This window comes from Elgaria multicarinata, chromosome 1 (genome assembly GCF_023053635.1).
Source record: "Elgaria multicarinata webbii isolate HBS135686 ecotype San Diego chromosome 1, rElgMul1.1.pri, whole genome shotgun sequence".
NCBI classification, from domain to species: domain Eukaryota; kingdom Metazoa; phylum Chordata; class Lepidosauria; order Squamata; family Anguidae; genus Elgaria; species Elgaria multicarinata.
The window spans coordinates 47,805,035-47,826,766 of record NC_086171.1 but is presented as its reverse complement, the minus strand read 5'-3'; the positions used below and the strand labels follow the sequence as shown (position 1 = coordinate 47,826,766).

The following is a 21,732-nucleotide window of genomic DNA, read 5'->3' as shown; positions in this document are numbered from 1 at the left end:
TGGGCAAAGTACCTTCAGCTAGTACACGCCCAACTATGTAGAATATTTTGGCTGGCATCTAACAATCTGTTTTCATTTTGCTCTACCTCTGTTAGTACCTTAAAAAGTTGACACTGGCTCCAAAAAGGTTTCAGCTGGTGTCTAGGAATTTTTCCAACCATGGAGCCCACAACGGTTCAGCATTGAATGTTTAAAACAGTGGCTCTACTGAATGAGTGATACAAGGGGAAAAAATGTGGACAGGGACGATAGGAGATTGCAATGCTAGGAACATAGGGAGCTGTCTTATACTTTGTCAGCCCATGGGTCCATCTAGCCCAGTATTGTCGACACTGACTGGCAGTGGCTCCCCAGGGTTTCAGGCAGTTTTTTCTCTCCTACCTGGGGATGCCAGGGTTTGAGTCTGGGACCTTCTGCATGCAAAGCAGGTGCTCTGCTACTGAGCTACAGCCCCTCCCTCTAAACCAGCCTTTCTCAACTGTGGTTGGACTACTACTATGATCATCCTTGATTGTTGGTCACACTAACTGATGATGTTGGGATTTGTAATCCAGCAACCTCTGGGGACTCAAAGTTGGGAAAGGCTGCTCAAAATCCAAAGTTATTTGCAAGGGTAATCACTGACTAGGTTCACACAACATGGTAACCCAGTGGCTGAGTGTGAGTTGTTATTTGAAAGAACGTATTCTCCCTTATGAGCCTGCCCATGCTTTGAGATCTTCTGGAGAAGCCCTTCTTTCAGTCCCACCTTCTTCACAGGCACGCTTGGTGGGAACATGGGAGAGGGCCTTCTCGGTGGCTGCTCCGGTGCTCTGGAACTCTCTTCCCGGGGAAGCTAGGCTGGCTCCCTCCTTGATGGGCTTTCGGAAGCAGGCTAAAACTTTTTTGTTCAAGCAGGCCTTTGGAGAATAATCCAGCCCTCCATCTATGTTAATGTCTTATAATTTTGTTGTTTATTTTTTAATTGTTTATGGTTTTGTTTCCCTCCCCCCCCCATGTATATTTTAAACTTTGTAAGGCCGCCTTGAGGCCCAGCATTGGGCAAAAGGCGGGATACTACTACTACTACTACTACTACTACTAATAATAATAATTGTTGTTGTTGTTGTTGTTGAACTGTGGATTATCATGTTGTCTGAACACAGCCATGTGTTTTCCATGGGGTGGCTTGTTAATGATGCACTGTGGCTTATCTTTCTCGAACAAGCCATCTTGAGAAGCCATGGTTTGTTGTTGGGTTGTTCAGGGTGGTTAACAAGCCATACTGTATGGTTATCAAGCCACCCTGTGGAAAACATGTTGCGTTAAGACAATAGAATAACCCACCATTCAACCCACACTCATGGGTTAGCATGTTGTATGAACCCAGCCACTATCTAATGAGACATATAAATTTGACATGTACCACTAGCTGATTGCTTGCTTTAAGAGTATTACATTGTATCATTTAGTTCACTGGCTATATAACTTAAGGCTGTTTACAGAAATGCTGACACAGAAAAGTTTATATTTAAAGCATTCCATTTCATTCTTCTCATTTATTATGCATAACATTCACTTTTCTATCTACTGCAAGCTTTCAGAGTGAGAGATATAAAATAATATAGTGTGTTAGCAGTAAATATTGAGTGCCCTGGCTAAATAGAATCCCTATGAATTTACCAATGGTGCCCATATTAATATTAATATTACAACAGCATTTTAGTTACAACGGTCCCTCTATATTTATGAGAGTTGTCTTGTTAAATCCCTATGACCTACAAGCCTACACCGTCTGTGAGCTACCAAGCTAGGCATTGTGGCCTGCCATGGGTTTGATGCTTCCCCATCCCCATTTCTGCAGTCCTATGATGTAGCATCAGCAAGTTTTTCAAGTCTCTGTTGCTCTAGCCTGCATAGCTACAAGGCTGCATTGTGGTAAATTGCAGGTTGTGCAAGCTTACTATCTTACAAATGTGCTCCCAGGAAACTAGCATGACATACAAAAGTAGTGCAAATCTTGATACTGTCCTGTACACAAATGTCTTCTTCAGTAAACACATTAAAATTTCTTTCAGGCTGAAGATGTCTTTCGTTTTCAAGGCTGTATTTAAAGGGATCTATCTATCTATCTATCTATCTATCTATCTATCTATCTATCTATCTATCTATCTATCCACACACTCTCTCATATCTCCACAATAATTTTCCTTGTTAAGAGTGACCAAAAGACATCTCAAGTGGGGTGGTATGATTCAACTACATCTTTGAGGAAATCTTGAAACATCAAGGTACAGTTTAAGAACAATATATTGAAACTATTCCTGATAGCTAAGGGCTACGTCCAGTAACAGAGGAAGTAAGTCTATGTACATCATTTGCTGGGGAACATGGGTAGTGGGGTGCTACTTCACTTATGTCTTGCTTGTGGCTTCCTGGTCAAAAGGCCATGGTGTGAACAGAATGCAGGACTAGATGGACTCTTGGTCTGATCCAGCGTGGTTCCTCTTACTTTCTTAAATTTATGTTTGTTTCTCACTAGGACATTAGAGGAAATGAGCTTTTTATGGGGGTTGGGGAAGCTGAAGCATGCTCATTATGGTATTTTCAAGTGGAACTTTCAAGATCTCACTGCATAAATTATTCCACTGTACAGGGTATTACTGAATGGTGTGAATCAGACAGACATGTTTGTAATTTACTTTCTGAATACTGTTTGGGTTGCTTTCTATTTTATTTTAAAAGCAATTCTTCCATATCAAAATTTATTTTGTTCCTCAAATGTTTGTTTATTTCTATGTTTGTTATGCAAATACTATATGTGTATATACAGGTCTACAAAATTATGTAGCAGATTTGATAATTTCTCAGGAAGATATATATATATATATATATATATATATATATAATATACATACATACATATATCTATATATATCTTAAATGATCTTCCTTCTCCCACCTCAAACCTTAGAGAACAAGATTTAGGTCAGAAAACATCAAGAACAGCTTGCCAGATGTGCTATACCTTAGTTTGAGGTCTACCAGCACCTGAAGAGAAACCACACAATCAATAGTGGATGGGAAGTAATGGTTGCTACATATTTCTTCACTTTTATGAAAGTTGGAGGGAAGTCTCTTTGTTCTAATAATCTCTGAAAACCTAGTCAGTTCTACAGCCCTGCTCTGCCACTTTCATTTGGTCTATTCCAAACAACATTTAATTTATTTATTTATTTATAATTGCAGTTATATCCTGCCTTTTTTCTTCCAAGGAACCCAAGGTGGTGTACATAACCCTCCTCCATTTTATCCCCGCAACAACAACAACCCTTTGAGGTAGGTTGGGCTGAGTGGTTGTGACTAGCCCAAAGTCACCCAGTGGGCTTCCATAGCCAAGTGGGGACTAGAACCCGGATCTCCTGACTCCCAGTCCAACATTTTAACCACTACACCACTTGCACTCAAGCAAAAAAGTAAGTAAAAAAATACCCCCCAAAGCCCCAACCCCACTCCCCCTTGATGTCCCTGGACTCCCCCCAGCCCGGCTCCTTCCCTCTGCTGACCCCCGCTACTCACAGGGAGGAAAGAAGAAGCCGGGACAGGTGCCCACACTGCCTGCGGTCCTCAGGATCGTCCTGGGATCACTGAGTTACAAGATGTTAAATTGTATCTCTTGTGAACTGAATCAGGATAGAGTTTTGTTTTAATCACATTACATGGCTTACTCAATGTCAGGATGTTTTATTAGCAACAACTGTTTTGTGAATGGCTGCTGTTAATGATGTGATTGTTACTATGGTTACTTTTCTGCAATTCATTCTCCTCTGACAACACCAACAATAACTTATTACACTGAGATAATTTCAAGCTATGTGCCTGCATACTCCTCACACTTTCTCTTTTCTCCTCCCTTCTTGGCGTGTTTCAATTCAACATTTCATGGTTCGAAGCTGGCTTAAGAGTTTGTTCCAATCCTGATAGCCATGGGCAGAATCCAATTGGGCACTTATGCCTCTGCCTATTCTCGTGTGCCCCACTGCTTATGTTGCACGAGCAGTGGGCCCTGCAGATTCCGTTGCATAAGTGGGACCCATCACTTGCACAACAGAGATTTAGTGCTTCCCACAGGAAACACTCATTTCTTGATAGGGACAATTCAACAGAGCTCCCTTATGTGAGCCCTCATTCCCAAAATGAGCATTTCCCTTCATAGCTGGTTATCCCAGAAGTGCCAAATCTTCCTTCCACAAGTGGGTCCTGCTTGCGGATAGGAATTGGTAGGGCATAAGGGTGTAAGGTGGAGGTATAAGCATAAGAGTGGAGGTGTTAGCATCCCATTGGATTCCACCCAATCGTTTCTTAGTTTGGACATAACAGGAAACTATGGTTAATTAATACATGAAGTGTTGTTTTCTGTACACTGAGAAAGGCAAAGGAAAGGATGGATGTGAGGATGGTGCATGAGCAAAATTGACTTGTGCTTATCTTGGCTTAATAAGCCAAGTTATATACATCTGAACCAGGCCATAGAATAGCTCCAACTACAGCATCTAATTTTGCTTTATATCACTTAATTGCCTGTCAGGTATTTGACCTTTGAGAGCTGTCGGTAAACTGAGATTTATTAGATTATTATATAGTGGCACTCTGCACAACCTCTTTATGAGGTAAATTAACTTCAGACATGTTCTGTCTCTGTGTGAAATATGACACAAAGCATATTAAGTTGCTCAAATTTCATTAATGGCTACTTACTGAATGGATGGTACCAAAGGGGTCATACACTTTCAGAAGACTCAAGATTTGCCTTTTTTTCAACTGACAATGTTAATGGAGATATAAGATGTAAGTACAATGTAGGACTTTTACAGCCTGGATGGAGTATAAGAGTGGGTAAAGTTTGCCAACAGACTCTACCAAAAAAACTTTTAACCGTGGTCTTTGACTGAAATTAATGGGTAGCTAGTTTTATCAAACTTTTAAGAGCTAAATATTACAAACAGTATTCAGTGTATATTTTCTTACAAAGGGAGGGGGGAGAACAGCTGAAAGATAGTCTGGCAAAATGACTAATACCTACCATTGTCAAAGTATCTGACAGTTGAATTTCTTGACACACTCGGGTCAAAGTTGGCCATCAGGGGTGCGATATACTGGGTAGCCGTTAGCATTCGATGCACAACTTCTCCTGTATATATAAAGCCTATAATAAAGAAACAAAATAGCAAAATCATGTCAGCCACAGTTGAAAAGTTAATATACACCAGAGTTAATTAGGTGCTGCCAGAGCTTCAAAGAATTAGTGAAGGAAAATTAATCTCATCACCAGGTTTTAATAACGAATCAAAGAACTGCAAAAGAATACAGGGGAAAAATCATAAAAGCTGAAAGAAGAATGGATTCCTGAGACGAACAAATGGAAGAGGTCACTGTTGTTAGAGAAATAGTTCAGGGCAGTGCTTGTCTTCAGGCCACTTTTGGGAGCTGGCAAGGCCATAAAGACAGTTGAAAATATGATATGTAAGACAAATTAAGGGACAGCTTGGTTCGCCGCTCATTCTCCTACAGTGTAATCTTATGTATGTTTACACAGAAGTAATTCTGATGTGTTCAATGGGACTTACTCCCATTGAACACATATACAAATGATTGCAACTTAAGCTGTTACACTACACTAAGGCCTTAGCTTGACCTACCGGTTAGCCCACGACAGAGGAGGGAAGATCTCACGATGTGTTTATCGCAAGATCCCTCCTCTGTTTACATGCGATGCGCGACGACCTCAGGAGAGGCGTCACACCCACCATTTTTTTAACTTAAAGGAGCAGCAGCACACAAACGCTCATGCGCAAACAGTAAGTAATTTTTAAAATTTAAATTACTTTCCCTGCTCCCCCCACCCTACTCCGATGGGCGCAGTGCGGAGCTGGGTCAACCTATGGTGCCCAGCCACACATTAAGCAGTCTCAGGCTCAGCCTGGGACCGTGGAAAAAGTGGGCCCAAAGTGGAGGGCGGGATCCCCTGTGCGTCATGTGGACGCACAGGGACAATCATGGGGATCACCCCGGGATAAAGCCCCGTCTAGCTATGGGCTAATGCTGTACTACACTAACTTTCTAATGCACTACATGCACCCTATTACTTTTGTGTATGCAAAACATCTGGCCCATGCAATCACATGCTGAATTGTACGAAGCAGACGATGTAGAAATTCTGTTAACTGATTTTACATACTACAATCAATCAACACTTGCTTTAGGATAAAACCAATCAAGAATCTTGTGGCACTTCAACATAATTATTATGGTGTTGTGGAAAATAACTGATTTCCCACTATTTCCTTCGCCTATCTCTTCTCTCCCCTCCTTCTTCCAAGATCCCTCATTTCCCTGCCCCAAAATGCCATCCTTGGGTGATTTCTAAGTGATTTAGAAGGGTAAGCCCCATTTACCTATTTGAGTAAGGTCGCTTACTCAGGTGTAAAAGACGAGCCCTAGCCACTGGTTAAATTTCCAGGTGCTTGCTTGTGCAGACACACGCCTTTTCCTTTCTCCATGGCTGGGGGGGGGGGGGAACCAGGGAGGGAGTGGTGAACGGGGATTAGTTAAAGACAATGGAATACGTGGCAGGAACGCCCCAGGATTCATTGCTAAGGGAATCATGTGATAATGGAGTTTTGCAAGGTCAACGGGGTCTTTCTCTATCTGAGCATGCCCGATGACACTAAGGATGACGATATGGGCTAATAGCCAATCATAGATGTAAGATGTTTTTCCTTCTGTATAAAACTAAAGGTCAGCCTTTGTTCGTCATCTCTCTCATTCATTTTGAACTGCGGGAGGGAACTCCGTTGCGCAAGGGATTTTTGGTACCTAATGGTGGAAATAAAACCTTCTTTTTGAAACTGCAACCGGATGCCTTTTTAATTGATTTAATTGGGTTGTAATCCACAGTTTTTGTAACAATGGCATAATGCTTTCATGGACTACATGCATCATCCGATGCATGAAGTGTTATCTAAGTTGGCAACTATATATATATATATATACACACACACACACACACACACACACACACACACAGAGTTGTGTGTGTGTGTGTGTGTGTGTGTGAGAGAGAGAGAGAGAGAGAGAGAGAGAGAGAGAGAGAGAGAGAGAGAGAGAGAGAGAGAGAGAGAGAGAGAGAGAGAGAGAGAGAGAGAGAGAGATCTGAAGGAAACCAAACACAAAACCCACAGCCTTATTCAGGTGTTTATGGTCTGAGTAGAAGTACGTGCAGAGAGGGAGCGGGCTAACTCCATCCCCCTCTGTTGTCATGTTCATTGCCCACTACATGTGGAGAGCAACTTTCTGAATTGGGCAGCCTCCTATATCGTCTACACACAATCCAGGACACTGGAAAATCAGCATTCTGAATTGCGTGGAGAGAGGTGGAGGGGGCAGGCAAGCATGCTTTGTCTCCTCTGCCCAGATCACCAACACCTGACAATTATGTGAAAGCTTAAACATAAATGTAAAGTTATAGCGACCATTCACAAAACACTATAGATGTTAACATTAACATTCTGGCAGTTGTAATATCTAATGAACATGTGTAGTGGAATTTAAACCTTTTATCTTGATTCAGGCTAGATGGTGCCACACACAGTTTCAACTAAAGCAGCCTTCCCCAACCCGGTGCAGATGTTTTCCCAACCAGCATAGCCAGTCATCAGGAACTGTGGGAGCTGTGGTTCAAAACATCTGGAGTGCACCAGATTGGTGGAGGCTGATCCAAAACAATGGAAGCTTATCTGATAAACGCTCTGACCAAGTTCATTAGGACATTGATTCAACAGGGTATTAGCAATTTTAATTAACCCCCCACCTCTTCTCAATTGATGTTGTGCTGTGGATGAAGAGACAAAAAGAAGAAAAAAGAAAGGGAGAGAAAAGAGATGGGTAACTGCAAGCCAAGCAGCATTTCTGGAATCCAACCGCAATTCCAGTCAAGCTTCAGTACAGCTTGGAAAGAAACACATGCTGAAGTCAATGCATGTCACAGACTCAAAGCTCAAATGGACTCCTGCTGAACTGGATATTTTATCATTTCCACTAATACCCTGAGTAAATCACAAATGTAAACTAAGCGTATTCCTGAATTGGCTTCCATAGACATTTGGCAAGGTTTATGCTGTCTATGACCCAGTTTTCAGATGGTTGTACTTTCTCTCTGTTGATTCATTGAGGCCCAGTGAAAATGTTCCAACCCTACAGTTTCCTGAACTACTTAATCTTTCCTTTGTGGGAGTGGTTTGGTGCTTCCGGAAAAGGTCAGCAGCTTGAAATATAAGACGCTGCCTTCTAAACTGCTCAAGTAAATAAATCAAATGGAAGATTGTTTAAAGGGTGGTTTAAACAGTATAGATTCATAAAAACAAACAAAACTCCTCAAGGTTGGATTCATGACTAATGTAAGTCCCATCAATTTAGTGGGTCTACTCTAAGTATGACAACATATTAATTTAACCCTAAGTATTAACTGATTCGATGTGGCTTTGGCCAACTACTAATACAAGTGCACTTAGCACAGATGAACCTTAATTTAAAGCAATTTAAGCAGCACAGAACATGCACACCTGCAGTGGTTTTACACAGTTTTTATGTTTGATGGCCCGGATCCAAAGAACTGCCTGACTTGATTTGCACAGCCAAGAGAGCTTTAGAGCTGTGTTTATTAAACAACAGCCCATCATCATGACACTTGGTAAAATTGTTTTGAAACTGAGGGGAGTTTAAAAAGTAGTTTGTGATATGGCATGGCAGTCATTCAAGCCAGGAGAGTGGGAGGGGGACCTAAGAAATCTCACAGGGTAATCCAAGCTGTTGGTTATACCTTAAATAGCTTTTGGATCTCAGCCAAATCATTAGCAACCCCAATTTAGGCCATCACTCATTGCTTAACAAAGCCTGCCTCTCCCGACTTGTATGCATCTGTTGAAGTGGACTCTAGTAATCCACAAAACTGATGCCATTATAAATGTGTGTGTGTGTGTGTGTATGTTCTTAAGGTTTTGGAGGGTAGTACAAGACTGTTTGGGGTTTTTCTTCTCCACACGTCTGTGCCAGTGCATTAAAGCTTAAGTTGTGAGCTCAGCTTGTTTTGCTCCCAGTTCTCTAGGGCAGCAGTGGGCAAACAGTTTTGTTTTGTTTTACTAGAGAACCTTGTGAAATAGTGTGTGCGTGCAATATAGGGCAGGATTATATTAAGGGACAGAATGCCTCTAAACAGGTGCTCAGCCCAGGAATTTGTTTTCAGTTCTAGCACTGAGCTCTTTCCCACAATAATCGACCCTGGCTCTCCTAAGAACTATCTTTCTTTCAGCCACCTAATTTACAAAAGGGGAGGAGGTTGTGAAAAAGTCTTTTGATAGTTGCTGTTTTTAAATAACTGAGACTCAGAAACCTTTCTGGGTTTACTACAAATCGCAGAGAGATCTACCAGTAGACCTGGCCCACCCCTGTCTTAGCAGTCATTGAATTTGGAGTGGTGGACACACATGGATTGCATAGCTGAGCCTGTTTAAAATGTAGGCTGGTTTTGCATCTACTTAAAGCATTCAGTTGGTAAGGCTTCATAACCCCAGAGGATACAGAAAAATCAGACTGTCAAAAAAGAGACTTGTTTTTATTTATTTTATGATTGAGACAGTGCATGGCAAAACCATATGTTAAAAGCTCTGCTAATACAAGGAGCTGTGCTTATTTAGCTGGAAAAGAAACTGCCTGCCAGCCAGGACGGCACAATGAATGGTTTTGCATGACAGAGGGTTCCACCGGGCAAAGACAGCAGGGCCATTTGAGCATGCAAGCCAATGCAGCTTTATTGGTGAGGTGGTAGTCGCATATGAAGGAGAAGGTCGATAAGTGGAAAGAGTTCCTTTTAAAAGATGGGATCCAAAAAGTCACCTCATCTGCTCAGCCTAGTGTTCAAAGGGTACTGTATTGCTTTGAAAATCAGTAAATCTTACAGCTTTCCTTGAAGTTTTATAACTGAAAATGCAATAGTCAGCATACCAGGATATAACATATTCACTCCCACTTGCTGTGCTCTTAAAAATTTAGCACCTTTCCAGTTCTTATTTAAACGGAAAAAGTACAAAGTCTCTACTCCTCATTTCCATCAGGAAATAATTCCAAGTGGCTGGAACTGATTCATAGGATGGATGACTCTGTTCTGGCCCTATTAACTAGATAATTCCAAATTGTAACCAGCCACATCTCTTGATTACTGCACCCCAGAACTGGAGACCACAAGATCCTGCCACTGCTTCTAGTTAGGATGGCTGAATGCTGCTATGCTCAGCACCTACACTTTCTCATTAAATGTACAGATGGTGAGCATATCAGCTATTGCTTTTCCCAACTCCTCAAAGATTGAACTTGGCAACAAGAAGGAGACTTTGTGTCGCAGATGACAAACTTCTACAACATAAGCCTGCCCAAACCATATGATCTTCATCAGAGGCCCTTCTTGAAGTCCCACCATTATATGAGGTTAGGTGTGTGGCAACCAGAGACAGGGCTTTCATGGTTGTGGCACCTCAGATTTGGAATCTTCCCCCCAGAAGACCTCACCTAGCACTCACTTTGAAGTCTTTTTAGTATAAGACAGATAAATGCTCATATGCTTGTACATATCAGGATATTGAAGAGTTGGTTTTAATTGCTGTTTTATGGGTTGGCCTGGTTTATTGGACAGATGATGCTGTTCCTCTGTTTTAGGCTGATACTTTGATGAATATTTAAATGTACTGTTACACAACCCTGGGAGCTTATGCCGAAGGCAACTCAATCATTTCCCAAATAAAGAAAGAGCTGTCCTATAAAGCTTCTACTTTGGGGTCCAGGTCACTGCCACGACACAGGCTCTGAACACCAGACCCGGCCGAGGCTACTCCCTGCTCAAGCCAAGCACCACCGCTTGATACGCCTGAGGCAAGGGATAAAGCCCACCTTCCTCCAAACTATGTGGAGAAAGGGGGTTAAAATGGAGAATGGATTTTTAATATATGTAATAATGCGCTGTGAGTTATATCTGCTTAGGTGAATGATTGTCAGAGTGGGTGCTGAATGTGTAAACTTCAGATGATAAACGCCAAACAGACACATGGGATTTTTGTGGTAGTTTTAAAACAAATAATCAAAATTTATTTTTAAAAGTTCATAAGCTTTGTTTCAAATAACAACATTTAAAAACCTTTTTGAAACCTTCCATACAATCCTGTCACTCTCACATTCGCGCTTTCCTTTTTCTCACACAATCACTCTTGAACTTTCTTTATTATCAGTATTGATTAATATACTTTCACTACGTGCACACCACACTCTAAAGACACCACTCACTACACTGACTCTCAAATTTCCCAGAACTTAAGTACCATAAATACAGAGAGCACTACAGACTCTAAGAGTACCTAACAAGTCTCCCTGAAAAGCTTTTCCCTGAAAAGGACAAGAACAAGAACAAGAACTCACAATCCCCTCAGTCATTCCCTTATATATCACTCCTCCCCCTCCCAAGACATTCTAACTCCGCCCACTCAGGCCAACATTCTAAAAACCACAGACTTACACACTGCAGACATACATTTGGAATTGACTTGTGGGGTGTAATGCCACAGTCACTTTCACACTTGTTCACTCATAAGCCTATTTTGTTTTGTTCATGCATCAATTTGAGATGATGATTTTAAACCGACATGAAAATTCTCATTTAAATATGTAATTAAATACATTTTAAAATGCATTTGGATATATTTTTTGTAGGAGAACTATGCCATAACATCCAGAGAGCTGCAAAATCTATGTTCTGATTTACACAGTAATCCAAGAAGTGTGAATTGGGTCAGTTTATTTCAGAATTTGCAAAGATTGAATTTCTTGAGCATACTTTCACATCCGCCCCTCCTTTCCCCTATTGTCGCTTCATGCCTAGGATAATAAGCCCAAAGAGTGGGACATCATTGCCAAATGATCTGTACACAGGGGACAGAGCTGGCTTTCTACCCTGCTACAATTAATGCTGAGTGTGTTGAATTTATCACTGTTACCATAATTACTACTTCGGGGAAGTGGGTGCTGGGTATTAAATGCTACTGTAGGCAGTAACAGAAATGAAGACCAAGCTGGGACACAGATTTAACTCAATAACACAAAATAAAAGTTTATTATTTACAAGATATTGTTTCAGTGCTATAGATGTTATTATTTACTGTACATAGATGATTAATATCCTAAACCTGCCTCACTAGCCCGCCAAATCCTCCCACAAACTATGATGATGCTTTGCCAAACTCCACATCATATCAAACCTCAAAACAGAAGAAGTCATATGATATCACTTACTCCCCCCCACCCCCCACCCCGGTAGAACCAAACCTGCCAATCACACACAAGCTCCCTTCTGCTACCCACAGTTAACCCCTTCTTACCTGTATCACAGATCCTGAAAAATTAAATACATTCATATTAATATAATAAACAGGTTAACCCAAGAATCAGGTGATTTGTCACACATCCCCACTTTGATGCTCATATTCTTTGTTCTGATTTTATATCTTGATTTAAATCCTTGCTCTCCTAGATCAGAATTCGTAGAGGTCAGCAATACGGAGGCAAGAAGGTATCATTTATGCACATGATTGAGCTGTGAAGCAGGCACATAGCCAAGCCTCTAAAGGGAGAGTGCAGCACTTGAACAGCAAGCAGCTCACTTTCTTAGATTGAGGCAGTGAATGCCGGTGGCTCCGATTTCGGTGGGGCTGTGAATCCATTCTGCATTTCAGTCATAACCAGCCAGAACTCTGTAGGAGCTATCCAAGCTGTGGAACTCTATCCCCAAAATAGGTTCAGTATCTTGGATAGATCTTTTAGAGTTTTGGCTGGTTCTGACTGAAACCCAGATTGGATTTACAGCTCCACCAAAATTGGAGCCACCAGCTTCCACTGGATTGAGGCATGCCAGAGTTAGATATTTATAGGATCAGATGGATCCCTACTGTCCTCTGGTTTCAGCTAACTCCAGTGGAGCTAGTAGCTCCTAAACCACCCTCTGTCCAATATTTCAATAAGAAGAAATAAAACGTCAAGGAAATTAAATGTAAAAATTGGTGAATATAACTCATGTCTCAGACTCTTATGTCTCAGACTCAACTTTTTTTTTAAAAAAAATGGTGCCTACTAAATGTTCTTCCAAAATGGCAAGAATTCATACTAAAATAGGATGTGGTACACAACCTATATAATTTCCTTTTGGCTCATTGGCCACGTGATAATCTATGCTCCGATAACTCACAGAATTTATGTTACAAGAGAAACTACCGAAAGCTACCATAGAAAAGAATACATTATATTATCACTGAGCTGGGTCCTGCCACAGAAAATGACTGCCACCATGCTGCTCCAAATTACCTCCAAGCACAACGTAATTCAGGCACTACCACTACATTAGCTTCCATCCTGTCCATTAACTCACTTAGGCAACAATCCTATGCATGTTTAGACAGAAAAAAGTCCTTTATTCCATCTAATCTTTCATAGGATTGCACCCTTAGGCTGCAATCCTATACATACTTACTCAGTTAGACTTACTGAATTCAGTAGGACTTGCTTCTCAGTAGATATGCATAGAATTGTGTAGTTAATTGGCTAAAAGGAAAGATGCTTTCAAATGCTTTATCTGTGACAGGTCTAGTGAATTGTAATGTTTGCCAGTTGGGCATTCGTAATGTGGACTAGTACTTTCAGTTGCATGATAGCTTCAGTTGTGTGCATTGTTGAACCATGGGAGATCACGTTGCCTGAACACAGTGCTTTTTCCGCAGGGTGGTTGTCATGTTGTATGAACGTAGGGAGTTTTCTGTAGGGTTGCTTGTTAACCATGCAGTGTAGCTTGTTAACCATGCTGAAGAACCCAGCAACAAGCCACGAGTTCTCAAGGTGCCTTGTTCATGAAAAATAAACTACACTGTGTGGTTAACAAGCCACTCTGTGAAACTGTGCTGCGTTCAGACACATTAATCCACACTGCGGAAAAAGTGCTGTGTTCAGAAAACAATAACCGGTGGTTTATTAAGCTCCAAGGTAATAGTGAAGTTGGAACTATCCACATCTTAGGATACCATATCCATATTGCCTAAATAATGCATCTACTAAGTGCACGGCCCTTAGCAACTGTAATATCCCAGCACTTTGGAGCTTGAGTGAAGGTGGAAAGCCTTTAACGCAATGTGTTAAACTGGTAGGGTTTTTTGTTAATTTAATTTGGTTACGGTTTGGCATGACTATGAATAAAACTCTTTGATCAAATTGAAAATAGGAAACTCAGTGGGGGGAAAAAGAGAGGAAGTTACACACCTAATAAGATATCAGGGCCAACAGACATTACTTTAAAAATACAGCTAGCAACTATGGCCTTAGCTAGACCTACCTTTAAATCTGTGCTGGACGAGGGGACACCCTGCGATGCAAGTATTGTGGGATGTCGCCCTTGTCTACACATCAAGCGCGACGAGCTCACAAGATCCGTCGTGTCCGCCATTTAAAAAAATTGTGCTCAGGTAAGTGGATTTTTTTTTAAAAAAAATCCCGTTTTCTTCGCTCCCCCCACCCTGTGCGCAGCTTCTCCCGGCTACGCGCAAGTAATTGCACGGAGCCAGGAGAAGCAGCGGAATGGGCTACACACTCGCGGTCTTGGGCTCAGCCCGAGACCGCAGGAAATACCGGGCCAAAAGTGGTGCCCATTATCCCGGGGCAAGGGAGGGTTGATCCCTGCCTGAGTCCGGGATCCCCTGTGCGTCATCTGGATGCACAGGGCCGATCCTGGGTATCAGCCCGGGATAACCCCTCATCTAGCTAAGGCCTATGTTTCTTTTTTCATGTTTACTCCAGAATAAGTGCAGAGGACCAATCTGGTTTGGGACTCCAGTGTGGTAGATAAGGGGGCTTTAACCCTTCTCTAAAGTAATGTCTGTTTTGTCCCTCACATACTATTTAGACCTGTAAGAATTCACATAGCGGCACTTTAACATGTGTTGTTAAAACACACAAAGAAATATTGTGATGCATGTATTCTAATATGAATTCCTGCTTATCATTTCAAGAAAGGTATTACTACTCTATAAATATTCAGAATTGGTTTTGATAATACCTGCCAAACTGCTGGACGTCACTCGTCAAACTTTAAACTCTTATAAATCAGCATTTTCTTACCCTTTCTACCTCAAAATCAGGATGGACCATCCTCAAACAGACTTCTCCTGTACTGCCAAGTTTCAGATCAATTCCTCTGAATATATATATCTATATATCTATATCTATATCTATATCTATATCTATATATATATATATATATATATATATATCTCTGAATATATATAAGCTGTAGAACCTACTGTTCCCCTAATTTTGGTTATAATGGCAGAATGTGATTCACCCATTTCAACCTTACAACATAGAATTCATTCTCAGACATCCATCCAGGCTTCCTAGAACAATGATGTTTGTGTGGGCAGAATTATCTTTAAAAGGTTAGCACTTAATAGTAGCCTTACTCATATGGGTGGCTTGCCAGCTTGAGTTTGTGCTGATCAACTTGATGTAATTTCAGTACAAGTGTACTTTTCATTAGCAGGGTGCCTCATTCAGTCTAATTCTTATCCTCCCTTGTACACATTGCTTTTCCCCTTCAATAATTTCTTCTTCCATCTAGTAGCATTAGTGGCACTAAACCTGCTGAGGATGTTGCTTTTTTTGTCAGGGGCACATCACTGAAGAGCTCAGACAAGATCTTTATATGCAATAAGGAAAATGAGCACAAGGGGGTACCAGGGAAATAAACATTATGGGGAACCATGGCGCACATATTCATTAAGCGACAGCAAGAAATGTTTTACTGGTGCTGAGTTTAAAGGATTCGCTAGCAAGAACAGAAAGAATTACACACACAGTTTTCCATAATAAAAATACAGATTCTGTTAACCTACTTATTACTTTTACATAGCATATATGTATGCGATATTGTATTGCTTCAGCAAGGAATGTTAATTTGGACTTCACTCCCACCCAAGGATTGCAATTTTGTGCTCAACGGTTGAGCTCTGGATGAGTGCCATCGTCTTTATAATTACACCAAGATTAGTGAGTTGGGAAACAAAAAGACAGCAATGATTCCACATCCTTAAGACAATCTACGAGTGTTTAACTAAGAGAATAATGAGCTTGGGACCCGCACTCAATATTGGGGAAGGAATGAAGGAAAGTCTCCCACGCTCTTTTTTGTTGCCTTATTCCTGAGCAGCTGAGAGATTCCTTTTGCTTTCTTTTAGCTGACTAGCACTCCATTTCTAAACCTTAGTGTCTGGCCAGCAATGCACTTATAACATCCATGCAACACCAGCATACGATCATCACTTTGCCCCAGTCATGTTGCACTGGAGTGAAGATCGGTGAATGTTTTCCCAAGGCGTTTGTTTGATGGCCCAGGAAGTCTATAAAGCTGGGAAGTATATCCTTTCCTCTGTTGGGAAAGATGCATCTAAGAAGAGAACACACACAGATATCTGTTGGGAATATTGCAATCTTATCTGCAAGTTACTGGAAGGGAGCAGTGCTGCAGCTAGTTAGTGCATGGGAATTTTGTCCATATTGAGCCTTAGGATCTCTATAGCCTACACTGCGCCTAGTCAGACAACACACTAAGTCATTATTATTATTATTATTATTATTATTATTATTATTATTTCTTATAGCCCTCACAAGGTGGCTTACAACAATAAATTACATAAAACAGTTAAAATACCAAACACAATAAAAACAAAATAAAATAGCAATTAAAAACAATAAAAGCCAACAATAAAACCAACAAGAACTGCAATGGCAATAGCAGCAATAACAATACTCATCACGAGAAGGCCATGGAAACATAAAATGTTTTCAAGGCCTTCTTAAAAGCCTGCAAGGAAGGTGCATGGAGGACCTCCAATGGGAATTTGTTCCAAAGGTGTGGGGCCACTGCAGAGAAGGCCCTCTTCTAGTGATCACTTACCTAATTGCTCTCACAGGTGGGCAATTGAGAAGGGCTCTCTTTGATCCTGTTCACACAACACGCGAAGCCATGGTGGTTAAGCATTTTGAGCTAAGCGTTATGGCTTAGCATGTTGTGTGAACCATGACTTAGTATGTTGTGTGAACCATACCTAACCATGGGGGGCTACCTAACCATGGTTTAAACACACTCACTAAACATTTACTGCAAAAGTGTTAGTGGCCTAACCATGGTTTATCATGTTGTCTGGACAGGCCCATTCTGCTCTTAAATTGCGAGCAGGCTGATATGGGTGAAGGTGGTGCTTCAAGGAACTTTATCCCAAACCATTTAGAGCCTAAACAGTCAAAACCAGCACTTTGATTTGGTTTTGAATAAGCCATGGTTAGGCTGCTAACCCTTTTGCGGCAAATGGTTAGTGAGTGTGTTTAAACCATGGTTATGTAGCCATGTTTAGGAATGGTTAAGAATAGTTCACATGACAGGCTAAGTCATGATTCACATGACAAGCTAAGCCATAATGTTTAGCTCAAAATGCTTAACCATTATGGCTTAGCATGTCATCTAATAATAACAACAACAACAATACCAACAACAACAAATCCCAACAGTATCAGCTTTCCCCACACTGGTGCTTTCCGGAAGTGTTCTACTACAATTCTCAGTGGCCATGCAGGCAAATAAACCTGTTTATTCTTATTAAAGGAAACGGGTCTCATATGTAAAAACAGCAGCCTGTAAAGTCATTTTCATCTTCCCATTATGGGAAATCATACATTTTATTTTCTCCAGCTAACAAAAAGGGTAATAATGAGTGTCAGGGGTGCTTGGTTAGTGATGACAAGCTTGCTTGTATATTTGGGGATTTTATACATGACAAACAGCTAAATCAGCATTAAAGGTGGGGGAATTAACTCTCAGTCCTTGTAAGTTAAACATCAGGATTCAGTTTGTGAACCAACCTGTGATTCAAATTCTTCACAGCTTTCACAAGTTCTGCTTATTATTACATGGACACTGCAGTGTCCATGTAGTTATAGGTGATCAGTCAATAGAGCATTCCACCATGTTAAGGCTGTAAATGGGGGGTGGGTCATTCTAGCGTCCATAAAATGGAAAATGTTTCACCAATCTTTCTGAAACTGACACCTGCCAGAAAGAAACACTGGTTTTACTTACCCTGGGAGTTTCAAGAAGATTGGTGAAATATTGATGGCAGGATAACAGTTGAAAGGTCAAAAGTAAAAAAAAAAAGTCTCTTAGTCAAAGTGACACTCAAACCTGGTGTTGGCGACCATTTTTTGCACATGAAAAGCTCTGAATTGGGACCCTTACCCTTCAATCCAGTGGTGGGATCTTGTCCCCCTGTCCTTCTAGTTGGTGGAATGGCTTTTCTTTTTTCAAAATTCACTTCTGTTGATTTTTAATTAATATTTTTACGTTCAATGTTAGTCTATGAGAAGTGCTACAAGAACTGATAAGGCAGCGCATGCATAGGGGAGAAGCCTGAGGGCTTACCTGGAGGGAGGGGGAGAAGGAGCCATACAAAGCCTTTCATGAGCTTGCCATCCCGCCCCCTCCCTACCTTGATGGGGCCTTGTACTTGGCCTGCGCGATTGTGCAGGCCAAGTACAAGGCCCTATCGACGCTGGGGGAGTGGGGTAGAGGGACGCATTCTGGGACTTCCTGGAAGCGTCCCTGCCCCCTCCCTGCCTCGGCCGAGGGGAAGAAGAAGAAGAAGAAGAAGAAGAAGAAGAAGAAGAAGAAGAAGAAGAAGAAGAAGAAGAAGAAGAAGAAGAAGAAGAAGAAGAAGAAGAAGAAGAAGAAGAAGAAGAAGAAGAAAGCAGCAAGCAAGAGAAGAAGAAAGAAAGAAAGAAAGAAAGAAAAAGAAAGAAAGAAGCAAGCAAGCAGCAGGAGAAGAAGCAGCAGCAATTAGAAGGTAAGACTGAGGTGTGTGTGTATGTGTGTATGTGACAGAGAGAGAGAGAGAGCGAGAGAGAGAGAGAAAGAATGGGTAGATGGAATTATCCTGTGTGTGTGTGTGTGTGTGTGTGTGTGTGTGTGTGTGTGTGTGTGAGAGAGAGAGAGAGAGAGAGAGAGAGAGAGAGAGAGAGAGAGAGAGAGAGAGAGAGAGAGAGAGAGAGAGAATGGATGCATGGCGTGCATGGGGCAGTGCAGCTGGGTAAATTTTAAAGCCTGGACATCATGCTCTTATGCCCCTCTCCTCATTTTAGATGGACTTGTGTAAAACTTCAGTTGTGAAGCACATTTATTTTCTCACCCCACCCTCACCCCATCATCCTATGTTTTCAACTGCTCCTACATTTCTTATGTTAGAATGTTATGTTATGGTGGCTGACATGATCCTCTTCATCCTCCTCTTCATTTTATCCTCACAACAAACCTGTGAGGTACTGTAGGCTGAGGGAAAGCGAGGAGGGGAGCGTAAGGAAAAGAGTGGGGGCAGGATGCAAGGGTGGGGTTGTGAGGGAAGTTATGTGATATGTGGCTTATCAAGCAGTTATATGAAAAATGCTAGATACTGTGATCTGCACTTGGTTTAAGTGGATTCTTTAATGTCAATATAGTAAAAATTATAAATTATAGTGTTAGATTCATGAGTATATTAGTGGTAAGTTAGATAGAAAACAAATGTATTAGCTACGTTAAAAGCTGAGTTTGTTGCATTTTTTGTCACGGGCTTTCGCGTTCGGGTGTAGTTACTATATGCAGAAAGTAATTTTAATAAACAACCCCCCTCCTCCCAAAAAATCTCGACTTGCTTTTCCACAAGGCACAGATGTGATGTTATATACCCATCTATTTTATGGTAATACAAGAAAATGGTCATCTAGAAGTAAACATGTTCAGCATCAGGGCAGCAGATGTAAATTTCATTTTATGTCTACAGCTGTAGTTACAGTATGGATTGTTGGGACAGGGGTGGGAACTTGTTCCTGTATTCCAAAGCCTGCTTTTTGTTGTGGCTTTCAGACTATTGCAGCTTATTTTAATTATTATCATTATTTTGGCTGTGTGGATTCTTTGCTCCCACTCATCATCTCAAAGTCACTTTATTCTTTGTAGAATAAGAGAATGCAGGTACAAAGGAATAGTTTTGTGTGGCTTTTATTCCTGTGTGTCCTTTATTACATACTGAGCCTGTTCAGATGGCATGCTAAACCACAGTGGTTAAGCATTTTGAGCTAAACATTATGGCTTAGAGTGTCATGTGAACCATGAAAATTGATGGAATGAGCCACTTACTCATTAATCCAGTGGTGGTGTCTTTTTCCTCCATTGTAGTTGGTGCAATGACTTTTCTTTTTTAAAGAAAATCCCTTCGGTTGATTTAAAAAAATTTTTTTGCCCTAGAGCCTCAACGTTATTATGTAAACCGTAGGTTTTTTGTCTATTGAATATAATATATAGGGTTGCCATCTTGATTTGTTAGCATGCTCAGTAGTGCCTCCTTCCTCTTCCTCCTGCCTCAGCTATATTGGAACATTGAGAGAAAATGGCTGCCTCCTCTAGCAAAGACTTACTGTCAGTGTCTTCTCAGAAGTACGTTCCATTGAATGTAATGGCCTTACTCCCTGGTAAGTGTGATGGGGATTGTAGCTTTTCCCACACACCACACATTTGTATGGTTTCTCCCGTGTGGGTTCTTTGATGTCTACTCAAGGTCCCACTACGGGTGAAGCTTTCCCCACATTCCATACATTTATATGGGTTCTTTCCTGTGTGGTCATCCGTTACACAAAGCCATGAAATTCAATAAACAAAAACCCTATGGTTTACAAAACAACGTTAAGGCTCTACAGTTTTCAACCAAACTTGAAAAAGCAGGGAAATTGGGAGTTAAGGCTCACAAGCCTTTAACGCCACATCCTCTCTAAGGAGGCAGAAAGTGCCAGTGAAATTCTCATTCTTCCAAAGCAGATATAAACCATAAGGACAGGATGGAGAATAGGATATGCAGAGGTGACTGTGGGGTTGTTGAAAACTGATGACAAACAACTTAGGGCCACCTACTAATCTTTTTTTGTTTAGAACAGCCCTTCCCTAACCTGGTGCCCTCCAAAGGTGTTGGACTACAACTCCCATCATTGCAAGTCAGTATGTCCCATGGTCAGGAATGCTGCGACTTGTACTCTCAAACATATGGAGGGCAGCAGGCTATCGTATACAGAGGTGACTGTGGGGTTCTGGAAAACTGATCGGGGAATGCTGTTCTAGAGCAAGGGCAGGCAAAATGTAGATCTCTAGATGTTTTGGAATTCAACTCATAAAAGTCCCTGTCAGCATGGACAGTGATCAGGAATGCTGCGAATGCTGTGACCGCAGAGGATTTTTCTTACGTGTTCAGCAGTGTGCGATCAAAGGCAGAGCTACCACCTAATAGATTCATGTGTAAGGGTTATTTTAAAACTATTGATGAAAATGATTTTTGTCCTCACCATAACATGGGAGTTGCAGCACAGCACATCTGGAGAGCACCAGGCTGGAGAAGGATGGTTTATACTTGGATCCTATACATGTCTTCTCAGAAGTCAGTGCTGCTGAGTTTACTAGGGTTTCCTCCCAAGTGGTATAGGATTGCAAACTAATCTCATCTGAAAGGAGTTCAAGACAGCCAAACTAATCATTTTCTGTTCCTCTGT

General features: G+C 41.3%; 1 protein-coding gene across 1 annotated transcript in view; it reads right to left on the bottom strand.

Moving 5' to 3' along the window:
- PLXDC2 (plexin domain containing 2) overlaps positions 1-21,732 on the bottom strand; it is a 283,339-nt gene that overhangs the window by 63,544 nt on the left and 198,063 nt on the right. Inside the window, exon 5 of the mRNA XM_063127724.1 lies at positions 5,063-5,185. Within this exon, the coding sequence (XP_062983794.1) occupies positions 5,063-5,185 (123 nt within the window). The remainder of the gene's footprint in view (positions 1-5,062; positions 5,186-21,732) is intronic.